Raw genomic sequence first — 13,212 nt, 5'->3', positions numbered from 1 at the left:
TAGTTTGTTTTTTACCAAATTGCTTTTGCCTAAATCAAAGACTCACTCTTGCTACTAAGAAAAGTTCAACGTGCTTAAATGTGTTGTACCTTCAAATACTTCTCACATACATATCCTTTATCTTTAAGAAAGCAATGAGAATTTATTGGGTGCTCACTACATATTCAGCAATCAAGCAGACTACTATGGTTCTTTAGGAGTTTCCTATCTGATTTTATATTAAATCATTTTCATCAACGATGCCATTTGTACCTTCAAATACTTCTCACATACATATCCTTTATCTTTAAGAAAGCAATGAGAATTTACTGGGTGCTCACCACATATTCAGCAATCAAGCAGACTACTATGGTTCTTTAGGAGTTTCCTATCTGATTTTATATTAAATCATTTTCATCAACGATGCCACTGAAAAAAATTACATATTTTCTTGGAGTATATATTTGCCTATGTACATTACACTATAAGCTCCAATAAGTTACTTTTGTCTGCCTTGACAACTGATATATCATCAATGTCTAAAGCAGTACCAAGCCCTTAGTAAGTGCCCAATAAATATTTACTGAATGAAAAGTGAGTTTAGCTAGTTGAAAGTAACATGGAATTGATCTCAATCTTGTTAGCACATATGAACTACCATTAAGTGCCTATCCCTCAATAACCCATACCCCCAAAATTTGGAAATGAGAAAATAAAAGGCCCTGATAGATTTATTTAGTAAATTGACCCAGTGGCTCAGAGAAGATTTAGGAAATTACCTGAAAGAAAAAAAAATTGCTCCTCAATCAATAGAACTTGAATATTACCTGATTGATAGTATTGACATATTTAACAGGAAAACCTACCAATCAAAGTAGAATTAATAATTATAGGAACTTAAAAAAGATTGTAATCACCTTGGCAAATGTGGAAAGTACTCATTGGAGTACTATGATCTAGGAGAGAGAAAATCCTACCCATTGGACTATGAATATTTCTAGTCCTAATAGCAAAGCTATCCCCAGAAGATACGAGGGTTTCAGCCAAAGACCTTCGAGTTTTCTGCTATCTTTGGCAAGCCCATTCCTAAGAAAAGGTGAGTGCATTGGGCCATTGTAGCCTGATGCCATTAACATTCCATTACACCTCATCCCCTCATTCTGATTCCACGTTCACCAGGCAACCTTCTCATTGTCCTAAGGTTTCCGGAGTAGGTCTGCCTATGAGGGGAGATTGGACTTTTACTATAAGCATTGCTATTTGATATCTCTTGATGAATTAATGGCTCCCAGTTATGATTTTGTTCCTCATGTTGGTTTACTATAGAAAGAAAAATGAGCTTGTTGTGAGTTATTTTAGTTAGCCAGAGACAATTGCTCAGGACCTAACCATTCCTGGACACTGGTTGAAACAGGAAATCTCTGGGCCTTCAAAGTGGAGACCAGGTCCTAGGAAGCAACAAACTAATTGACTTATGACCCAACAAGTTCCTGTCTAGCTCTAAGCAGTCTTCCCAAGATAGAGCACCCCCACTTTTGGATTAATTTCTCCTGCTTCTGGGGTACTACTATTAAATTAACTGAAATAAGGTTTGTGAACAGTGTATCACAAGCTGAAAATTACATTAAGTGGATTAAAATATTATTTTTAGAGTTATATTTATACTTTTACTGTGAAACAATCATTTATTTGTCTGAGTTAATTTCTTAGCATCAAGGTTATCTGTCAGTTAAAGATAAAAATATCTTAATTTCATATGTCTTGTTTCCTAATAAGGAATGAAACATAATTCACCCAATTGAACATCATGACAATTATATTCACGACACAGGTTCTTTCTTAAGCTGGCAAATGCTTCTCCTTCATGTTAGAAATACAAACAAACCCTCCCTGATTACTGAATGCCCTAATTATTCCTCCCTGTTTGAGTAACTCATATTTCATAGTTACAAGATCTCCTTCCTCGACTCTATTAAAATGAGTGAAAATTACCTGAGATACAACCTTGAAAGGGAAGAAGAGTCAAGCTCCTGTGTGATTAACTCAGCATGTTTTAAAGATGGACATTCTTTTCCTTCTATATTCAACCTTCTAAGAGTCAAACTTGAAGCAATTTCATACACTGATGAGAAAGTAAGTCAGCATGCAAATGCAAACTTATTCTAGGAAAGTTTCATTTTCTAGGTTTCATGCAGTTAAAACATGGAAAGAGTAAATCCTGGGTCTTTTCTGACAGAAGTCATATCTTATGAAAAGTGTTTCCTCTTTGTTTCTCAATCAGCCTTTCAAATTAATAAGAAATCATCATACATTATTACAAATTGATTTCTTACTCTTTTTGCTCAAAACTTACAGGCCTTCCAGTTAGCGTAAGGCATAATCAATCAGATGTACATAGTAAGTACTCAATAAATGCACAATATAAATTTCACTGTGTTGATTAATTGAATACAGCATCTAAAAACTATGATAACGTAATATTCTAATCAAGAATAAAAAGATATTTCTTGAAGAAAATAATGTTTACCCCAATGGGAAACGGAGCATCATTGTCCAGCAATGAGGTTTTTGATCTGAACCTCGAAGTTATCTTTGGAACAGTTCCTACTGCAGGATTACTGGGAAGAGGCTGTAATCGCATTGGAGGCTGCATATTTCCTGGGGCAGTATATGGTCGAGGGGCTGTCTAGACAATCAAGGAAAAAAATTCCATTTAAATTAGTATCTTGACACATTTCCAGAACCAATTAATAATCTAACAAATTGCTTAGAGTAATTAATGGTGCCTTTTTACTGAACAGATTAAACTTTAATTATGTCCTTCCATTATACATACCCTTATGACCCAAAGTATTTGTTAAAACATATGGTGTTGAAGTCCTCTACATAACTAAATGCCACAATTATATTCTAGACAAAGGAGATATCCTTTATTACATTCCTGTACTTTTTTCATACTGTAAACTCACTGACAATACCTAATTTATGCTGTACATAGAAGAGCTGGCTTTGCTCAATTAAATGTTAAGTTGAATCATGTTCCTACTTTAAGGATCTAAAGGAATATTATTGGAATGGACTCATTTCTGTTTAAGTGTTTTCAATATAAACTCTACTCTGAATGCTTTAAGCCATAAGATTGGGGATGAAGTAAAAGCAGACAATTATGACTCAAACAAAAGAGGAGAGGCAGATGCTTAACTGTAATGCATTTCCATTTATCCAACTGCTTCCTTGACATTAAGAAAATGAAAATGAAAAACTGTAACTGGTGACTGTGGAAAACACTGTGTAAAAATGGACATGCTTTCCATGCTGGGTATTTTGCATTTGCCGCTCTGGCTCTACTGTCTACCTTCTCTGGTCTGCTCTGGGACCCAGGAGTCATTCCTTTGGGGACTATACCAGCTAACCTCAGGATTGCAGTTGGATTGCACCCATGAGAGGCACTAGCAGGAAATGGAAGGACAGGAGAATGAGATTAGGGTCTTTCTTCTCCGGACCCCTCCCTGCATGGTCATAACGGGCCAGCTGGGTTCCTCTTCCAAAGGCCACAGCTCCTGCTGGGAAGCCCTCTCCTAACTATAGGTACTATCTGATGGTTCTGCTATCTGATCCCTCTCTTTCCCTCTTCAGTCTAGGTGCTATGGGTTCCCATTGTGCTGACCCTAGCATGCTTAACATCCCTAGTTGGTTTTCCTTAACCCTGCCTGCATCTTTGTAAATAGTTTCTTTATTAAACACTTCCTAATTACCCTATTTGTGTGAGCCATATGTTTCCTGCTGAGCCCCTCACTGATGCATTTTCCAACCAAGGATGTACTGCAGCGAATACCAGAAGTGCCAGTATGGAGCATTAGACTGCCCTTTGGGGCATTGACAGTACATTGTAAGTTTAGTATAATGATTAGCAAAAGGTCAAAATTGGAAAAAAATGAGGCTTTGGGCCCAGTGATCCTATTATAATAAGACAATGGAAAACCTGTCAAGAATAGCATATACATATTTGGCTAACAGGCTGTGAGAAGTATGGTATGCAAATGACTCATGAATAAGGCTTAATACATGGACTCTAAAGAATACAACAAATATTCAACAACAAATATTCAACTCTGGAAAAGAGTATATAACACATTAAAAATGAAAAGGCAGCTCCTACTACCAAAAATTAGACTTAGTTCCATCTTGAGAAGCATGTCATATGTTGCTAAATTTCTGATTCTGTTAACATTTATTGAACGTTTATTTATTCATAGGCCCTGTGGGGAGATAAAAAGTAATTTTTAACATCCAATGGCAACACAGGACAATTAGTGTCACATGAACGACATGAATACTGCCAAAAAGACAATAACAACAAAATACCTGAGAATAGTTCTTAGAACTAACAGTTTGGAGCATATTTACAGTGAGCCAGTGAAGCTATTATGTTTCACAGAAGCACTGAGATTTTATTCAAATGGTTAAACATTCAAATGGTTAAGCAAGAGAAGAAAATGGATAAGTAGAGAAAAAGAATGATAAATTTGAATATCCAAGTAGAAAGAGGGCCAGACATGGGAAGAATAGCAAAGAAAATATTCCCCAGTATTTGTTTTCCTTTCTTCACTTGTGATACAATTTTTATCTGGGAACATGGCTATCATAAATAAGGATTATATTTCCCAGTATCCCTTGCAACTCTGTGTAGACATATGCCTTAGTTTGGGCTAGTAAGGTACGAGTAGAAGTGATACGTAAAGCCTCCAGATTGTGCCCTTAGAAGAAGTGTGCCCTCATCTTCCCTTTTACCTCTTCCCTCTGCCTGAAATATCCGCACGGTTTATACACCATCTTGGCTTATGTGGATTAAGGGAACACCCTAAATTTGGCAGATCAATAACCCAAAAGGAGTGCGGGCTTTTGATGACTTCATTGAGTAGAGATGGCACACCAGCTGAGACTCTTGTATGTGTGTTGGGGGGAGGGAGCCTTATGTTTTAGCCATTGTTACTTTGGGTCTCTGCACACAAATCTAGATCACAATCAATACAAGAAGCCAAGTGGATTGACTAGAGCAGTACTTGATTTAAAGAAAACAGTGAAAACACTGACACCAGCACTTGAAAAGCCTGTCTCTCTGGTAAGCCCCATTCTTCATTTGGTCACCCCCTATGGTGCTTTTGCACCTTAAGGGATACCTACTGTGATCTTGAAATTGTAATTTTACAGAAATTCAGAGATAAGCCTACATAGGCCAAAAGGTAAAAGGTCTTAAAACCCATGAATAGAAATTAAACTAGAGGTTTCTGATCAAGGGAATCAGGTCACCCAAAAGAATTCTTTTGAACTCTGTAAAACAAATATGCCTTAACACTCTGTCCTATCATATAATCCAGCTGAACACAGAAACACGAAAAATCTAATGTAGGAATTCAAGAAAGCAGTTTACTGCAAACTAGAACATGATCTATTGGCTGTTGTGCTCTAAATTTTACTTCCACACATTTGCATACAGATATCATTCAGTGAGATGAATGTGGCAGTCAAATGTTTAACTGATTACATTTACCTCTAAAAACAAATCTGCACCATTAACTAACAGCTGTGAGCTACAAATTGTTGTAGTTCACATCAGAAGCTACCTTAAATTTGCTATATTTTAAATTGTAATCTCTTTTCTGGAATAAATATGGCACTGTAGCTTAACATTTTCAAAACTGTACCAGAATGAGAATTGAAATTGACTACCTGGTGATTACTCAGCTTAGCTGAGCATTTCTAATTCTTAGTAGATCTCTGGGGGTGAATTTTTCAAGCATGTGCAAAATTAGTTGACATGACTTTCCACATTTTAAAGGGAGTAGTGCAGCTAAAAGCCTGTATGCTGTTTTGAAAGTTTAGGTGCAATTAGTGACCAAGTGCACTAACATTGCACTGGATGCTTTCCTTATTCACTCAAGAAAGTTAAAAAAGAAAAAATCAATGGCAATACCCAAAAGGAATATTATCTTCTTCTCAATGGTGCTTGGAGGTCAGGAGTCAAATTTAAAGGATACGTAACCAGGTTGGAAAAACAAATAAGGGGTCTTGAATTTCTGTAAAATGGGAATTACAATTCCAAGATCACAGTAGGTATCTCTTAAGATGCAAAAACACCATAGGGGGTGACCAAGTGAAGAATGGGGCTTACCAGAGAGATAGGCTTTTGAAGTGCTGGTGTCAGTGTTTTCTGTAATTTTTAAATTACCTTCTGACTCCTGCCACATTAAGATCTCCTGGATGTATCATAAACTATTTATTGAGGGTGTTCAGCTGGAAAATTGAAAAGAAAGCCTTTCAAGGGTTTTTCTTCTCTGAAATAGGTGGGAAGACAGAAAATAGCACTTTATTATTTCTTTTGTTTCACTGGGGTTAAGCTTTTGAGAGTCTAATGATTTTGCCATCCAATAAAAGAAATTTGTATACATATACATTCAAATCAAACCTGGAAATAGGGTAACAAAAAAGGGTAAGATGTTCACTTTTCATCACCTGAGCTGTTCATCAGGAAATGTCAAAACATATTTACTCTTTTGATAATGTCAAAGCTTAGCACTATATGTGATGAACTTCTTTCAACAACCTGTGAAAGCACTGTGATTTCCCTGTTATAAATATTGTGCAATTCAAAAAAAGTTTATGCTAACAAGGAAATATATTAGGCTACACAAAGCAAGGATAAAGATATAATCAAGCAATTCAGTTACAACTTAAACCATCAACCTCCAGCAAATATTTTTGTAAATCTTTTCCTATATCTATATTGTTTCAAGGAACTTAACCTCCCTCTAAGCAAATACTACCTCTAGGTTATAAATGAATCAAGCTGGGATAAAATATCAGTGCACAATTTCTTCAAATAGAATTTCTGCACATTTAATTATTTTTATCTTAGAGTATGTGCATATACTTTTGATAAAAGAAGCTCAGATATTAGTATCTTTAGGTATGGTATATGGTACCATAGAATTTGTACAGATGAGGTGGGAGCAGAGAGAACAGCAAGAACAAAATTAAGAAGTCACAGAATATAGAACATGTGTGGAACAACTCGTGGCTCGATTCTGCTGCATTGTAGGGTGCTGAAGGGCACTTGTGGGAAAAAACTATTTGGATAGCTAAATTGCGGTCACATGGTTGAGGATCTTAAATGTGAGGTGAAAGAGTCTGGGTTTTTCTATAGGTAATACAAAGCCAGAAAAGGTGTCTGGGCATGTAAGTAACTTAAATAATCTTCACCTCAAAAAAACAAATCCAACAGTAACAAGCAAAATGGACTTGGCAGGGGTGATATTGATTGGAGTTAGGACATTCAGTAGAGAGAGAGTTGAACAGATACAAGAACATATTTTCATTTAGTAGGACTCACAGAATTATGCTGACATATTCCTGGAGAATTCTTTCTGAAATTAATAAGAAATCATAAATTAATCAGCTGGGATACTGCATGCCAGAGTGTTTAAAGGACATTCAGTAGAGAGAGAGTTGAACAGATACAAGAACATATTTTCATTTAGTAGGACTCATAGAATTATGCTGACATATTCCTGGAGAATTCTTTCTGAAATTAATAAGAAATCATAAATTAATCAGCTGGGATACTGCATGCAGAGTATTTAATATGACTCACCAGTGTTAATGGGCTGGAATGTCCTTCATCAACCAGAACACTATGGCCACGGCTAGTCTTTGGGCCAGCTGGGGGGCGGGGAGACAGGATTGGCATGTTATTTTCAATAGACCGTCTTGTGTGTTCTCCCTAGAATAAGAAAGCAATGTAGCAAATAGATGTATGGTTAGTAATCTAGGTTAGGTTAGTGCCTATGTGACTAAAGAAGACCTGTCTTATTCCTTTCAAGAGTGCTACTTCTGAGGCCTGTCATGGTGGTTAGGAAGTTTCCACAGATGAATTAGAGAGTTGGATGTGGTGATAAAAGGTAGAAAATCCAGTCTGCTTTAGATGTGCTCAAAAAAATAGCTACAAAAACAGTATGTCCTCAGCTTTATCAATAATAATTATTAACCTACTTTAGGAAGATCACTTCAAAAACCACACTGCTCTTCACTATTCTGATTAGTAGAGACCACCAGAAAATAGTACTTTTCAACCTTACTAAATAAGTAAATTAAATAGTGCCATGAAGAAAAAAAGGCTTCACATTAAATAAAGGGGACCTAAAACATATCTTTTGCCAATTGTAGCCATAAAGTGAAAATTGTTGCAAATAAAAATCATCTGGGTAGGAACTGGAGTGTCTATAGTGAATCTCTGCCAATGCTCTAATACGCCCATGTCCCCAGTTTAGTGTGTCTGGCAGTCTGGGCAAGGGTGAATAAAGTGTAGACGCCACAGCTCACACTACTTCAGGCAGTGTCGGTCACAGTTTCCAATAACACTTTTTCTCCACCAAAATTTCAGCAGATAAATTATGGACTTAGCCCTTGATGTAGGACAATATCAGCAAAATTTAATTAACCACAAATCTCTACACACCAACTCTTCTGATCTTGAAAAACTGACCTATCTTCTGTCATTTAGCAACACTTTAGTAACAAGATTATCTTTTGACCCTGATAAAATAGATTTGAGTCTACTAGGCAAGAGGGAAAATTACTGTCTTATATGGCAAGTTATTCTACGGAAGCTTTACGGATATTTATCTGTTTGTGAAACAGGTCGTAGGCCCCACATTTGTAAGACTACACAGAAAATTAAGAACAACATACAAGTTTGAGTGGCTCAAGAAATTGAGTAAAACTGCCACTTCAACTGAAATCTTTCAAACATGCCTAATTGAATCTCTCATCTCGATTCAAATTTATGTATTTAGTAAGTTGCAAAGAAGGGCTATCAAATACAAAAATAAAAAACAAGAACTGTTAAAATGCCTTCTACAAAATGTCTAAATCTTATCTTGCTTTCTTTTGCTAAGGAGGATCTTTCCCACTATATATGTTCATGGGCCACATTCACATGAAAATATCCCACTGTATAATTCTTAAAATGCTCTATTTTTCATGTTGAGAACATTACCATCTATTTTTACCTTAAGACAGACAAAAATCCCTTGGCCTTTATTTTTGAAATACAAAATACAAAAGCAAAATTTCAAACATGGAAACAATGTTTTCAAGTTTGTATTTGAAAGGTTTGTGCCTTATTAAAATTTATTTTGCCCAAATGGTTCCTATTTTGTCGTGATCTTTTATAATGACAATGGCCAAGATTCAGGCTTTGGGGAACCAATATTCAACCTTTGCTATGTGTTACCCAAAAGTAAAGGGCCCCAGGGAACTTCAGTAATAGCACCACTGGTTTTTGAAATCATGAAATAATATTATGAAGCAAAAGAGAGTTATGTAGTTCCTTACCTTAAATCTCTGAATTCGTTCCTTCCTAGCTAAGGTCTCCAGTTTCTTTTTTATTTCAAGCTGATGATAACGCTAAACACCACTGGTTTTTGAAATCATGAAATAATATTATGAAGCAAAAGAGAGTTATGTAGTTCCTCACCTTAAATCTCTGAATTCGTTCCTTCCTAGCTAAGGTCTCCAGTTTCTTTTTTATTTCAAGCTGATGATAACGCTAAGTATACAGGAAAGAATGGAGGAGAGAATCAAATCAATCATAACAAGAATTTTTTACAGGAAAATAATCCCAGTAGCTAACTATATTCTCAATTACCCCTCTCATTATTGAGATGGAGAAGAATCACCTGCATTAAGTGTGCAGGTGAGAATATAAATTGGTACCTCTTTGGAAAGCCAGTTCCAAATAGTTAAAAATGTTCATACTCTTTAACCAATAAATTTCACTTCAAATCCTAGAAAAATATCTGAATAATAATTTTTAAAAGTGTTTTATGCACCAAGATGCTGTCTAAAACAATTTTTTCCCCTCGAAACAAAAATGCAGAGAATAGTTTGAAGAGAATAGTTAACTTTCAAACTATTAACTATTAACTATCTCTTAACTTTGAAGAGAATAGTTAAGTTTGTTACTTCTATATGATGGAATAGAAAATAATCATCAAAATAAGGTTCATAAAGATTTTGGTTAAAACATTGAAAGTACATGTAATGCAGGAAAAAAGCAGGACATAGAATTGCCCAGAAATACGATTTAATTGACCAAGCCCATATCAAGTGCCTGTCCCTGTGCTGGAAGCTGCTTGGCACGCATCGTCTCTTCTTGAATAACTCTCATTGCCGAGCAGTCCCATCTTACAAAGAAATTGAGGCAGAGGATCATGAATTTGCCCAGGTCATAGGTCTAGTCAGTGGCAGAGCTGTAATTTCAACCTCAGCCTAACATTAACTTCCTGTTTTCTGTTTTGTTTTGTTTTATTCCACAAAACCATGTCCCTATCACAACACAGCATGATTTTACTAATGTATAAATATGACTAGGAGTAAAAAGAAATGTATGTTAACAGCATTTGTCTCCAGGAGGAGGAATTACATCTGATTATTTTCCTTTTTTATGCTGATTTGTATCTTTTAAATTTTCTGTAATATAGTAATTTTATCATTTAAAATTGAGTCTCACGTAAAAATAATCTGTTTACAATTCGATCTGGAATCATCCAGATGCATTTGAGGGTGTTTATCTACTGGCCCTTTGAAAAAATGTGTTTTCTCTTTTCTTGATCTCCTCCTACCACTGCCCTTGGGACGGGCAGAATCAGTCATTTCCTACCTACCTACCATCCATCCTCTTGACACTTCCCTTTCTGAGCTCCTTTCCTTGATCTCTCACCCACTTACCACATTTTATTAAAATCACTATCAACCATTTTCCATCTTCTGTTTATTCGCAGCTCCACTGCAGCCACCCACTCCCACCACCCCTCCTCTCTGCCACCGCTGAGACCACTCATCTTATAAACCGTTCTGCAGCTTAGGAGAGCCTCCTGGCTTCCAGGACACCATTCTATGAGGCATGCTTTTCACCACTTGAAGGCTCTTTCCCAGCTCTACTGGCCCTTTGAAAAAATGTGTTTTCTCTTTTCTTGATCTCCTCCTACCACTGCCCTTGGAACGGGCAGACTCAGTCATTTCCTACCTACCTACCATCCATCCTCTTCACACTTCCCTCTCCGAGCTCCTTTCCTTGATCTCTCACCCACTTACCACATTTTATTAAAATCACTATCAACCATTTTCCATCTTCTGTTTATTCCCAGCTCCACTGCAGCCACCCACTCCCACCACCCCTCCTCTCTGCCACCGCTGAGACCACTCATCTTATAAACCATTCTGCAGCTTACGAGAGCCTCCTGGCTTCCAGGACACCATTCTATGAGGCATGCTTTTCACCACTTGAAGGCTCTTTCCCAGCTTACGTTGTTGTTCCCAATCTCCTGCAGTGCACACACCACCCACCAGGCCAGAACCCTCGGAGATGCTCTGGACTCCTTCAGCCCTCCTCTGACTGTCACTTTAGACCTTCCTCCCTCTTCAGAGTCTCTGTCGACAGCTGCATCTCCCCAGCGTCACCACTGATGCCGCCAGCCTGCACCCTCTGGCAACAGCTTCCTAATTGACCTCCCACCTCCAATCTTTTCCAGCTCATTAATCCATCATCCACATTTTTAGCAACATCATCTTTCTAAAACAGCTCTGCTCATTTATTTCACTCCCCTGCTGAGAAACGTTTCATTGCCTCATCACCTACACTCCAGGGCTGGGGTTTTAAGGCTCTCCAGAAAGTGGGCTCCAACCTGTTGGATAGTGACACTTCCTGCCACTCCTTCCAAACAACCCTCTGTACAGTCTGGCCTCAGTGAGCGTCCCTTTCCATCCACAACGTCCTTTCGCAGCTCTGTAATGTCCCACCTGCTGTCTTCACTCTCTGGAAGGCCTTTCCCACATTTTCTTTTTTTTTTTTTTTAATTTTAACTTCTCAATATACATTGTAGTTGATTTTCATGTCCCTTTACCTGTTCCTCTTTCCCCCTCCCTTCTTTCCCTTCCATCCCCCACCCACTACATCATATCTGTTCACTTGTCTTAACAAGTTCAAGGAATTGTAATTATTGTGTCTTCTTCCCCCCACTGCCCTTTGTTTGTATATTTATTTATTTTTAGCTCCCACAAATAAGTGAGAACATGTGGTATTTCTTTCTGTGCCTGACTTGTTTCACTTAATATAACTCACTCAGCCTTCAAGATCCAGTTCTAGGAACAGGACCCCTGTTCAGCTTTCTCTGACTCCCACAGAGGAAAGTCACCTTCCCCTCTTTTCTGAGCTCAGTCTGTTTGTTCCTCTCTTCTAACATTCAATCACTTTCTACAGTTGATTTTTTTTTTTTAATTATATCTCACAGCCACAACACATAGCCTCATACTGGCACATGGTAAGCCTGCAATTACTGTTTGTTGCTTGAGTGAATACAGGAATATTAATACAATATTTAGTAAACAGCGTCAGCATAAACTAAATGTGAGACAAATGTGACAATTTAGAAATATTGTTTATTCTATTAACATATTCTATATTATAATTATTAGTCTATTATATATAAATTATATACTATGTTATATATTAACATTCATCTAAGATATTTATTGAAAACCTTAAGAATGCACCAATACTCTCAAATAATAGCATATTTAGCAGTTCTGAAGTGTCATAATATGTCAGTTACGTGAGATTTTGGAAAAACAAACTTCAAGGATCAAAGCTAATACCGAAATCAGTGCCTATTAATTAGGTTTGAAACTAGGTATAGATTAATTGTAATCTGTATTATATATTTTTTAACAGAATTGTGGAATTCTTACAAATACTTTTATAAGCAAGTGAATTCAGGGGCATAAACAATGATTCTATATAATTCATGCACATCATATAAAGCACAAAATGAATTCCTAAATTAATAGACCATGCACATGTTAAATGATCACTCCACTTGCTCAATGTTATGGTAGCATAATAATAAATATTTATAGTGGCACTCTACTTAGTATTGGTTTACTGGTGATTCTATAGCTGTTCATAAATGTTTTCTGCACCCGCAGGTCAACGGTTTTGCAAGCCAAGTTTTTCTGATTTACTGTTGTATGGTCAAGCCGAAAAGTGCTTCTTCACAGAGATTCAAATGGTGTTGATGTTTGAAACTATGAGTTCCATGGAGCAAGGCTGAAATAATTTATCAAGTTAGCTACATATTCCACTCAAAATGCTATGTCAGATTTAAAAAAAAAAAA

General features: G+C 36.7%; 1 protein-coding gene across 1 annotated transcript in view; it reads right to left on the bottom strand.

Annotated features, from left to right (window-relative positions):
* ERICH3 (glutamate-rich 3) overlaps positions 1-13,212 on the bottom strand; it is a 109,159-nt gene that overhangs the window by 87,961 nt on the left and 7,986 nt on the right. Inside the window, exons 4-6 of the mRNA XM_008580393.1 lie at positions 9,515-9,586; positions 7,631-7,759; positions 2,507-2,665 (exon numbers count right to left, since the gene is read on the bottom strand). Coding sequence (XP_008578615.1) covers positions 2,507-2,665; positions 7,631-7,759; positions 9,515-9,586 — 360 coding nt within the window. The remainder of the gene's footprint in view (positions 1-2,506; positions 2,666-7,630; positions 7,760-9,514; positions 9,587-13,212) is intronic.

This window comes from Galeopterus variegatus, unplaced genomic scaffold (assembly GCF_000696425.1).
Source record: "Galeopterus variegatus unplaced genomic scaffold, G_variegatus-3.0.2 Scaffold2075, whole genome shotgun sequence".
Lineage (NCBI taxonomy): Eukaryota > Metazoa > Chordata > Mammalia > Dermoptera > Cynocephalidae > Galeopterus > Galeopterus variegatus.
This window is presented reverse-complemented; position numbering and strand designations above follow the sequence as displayed.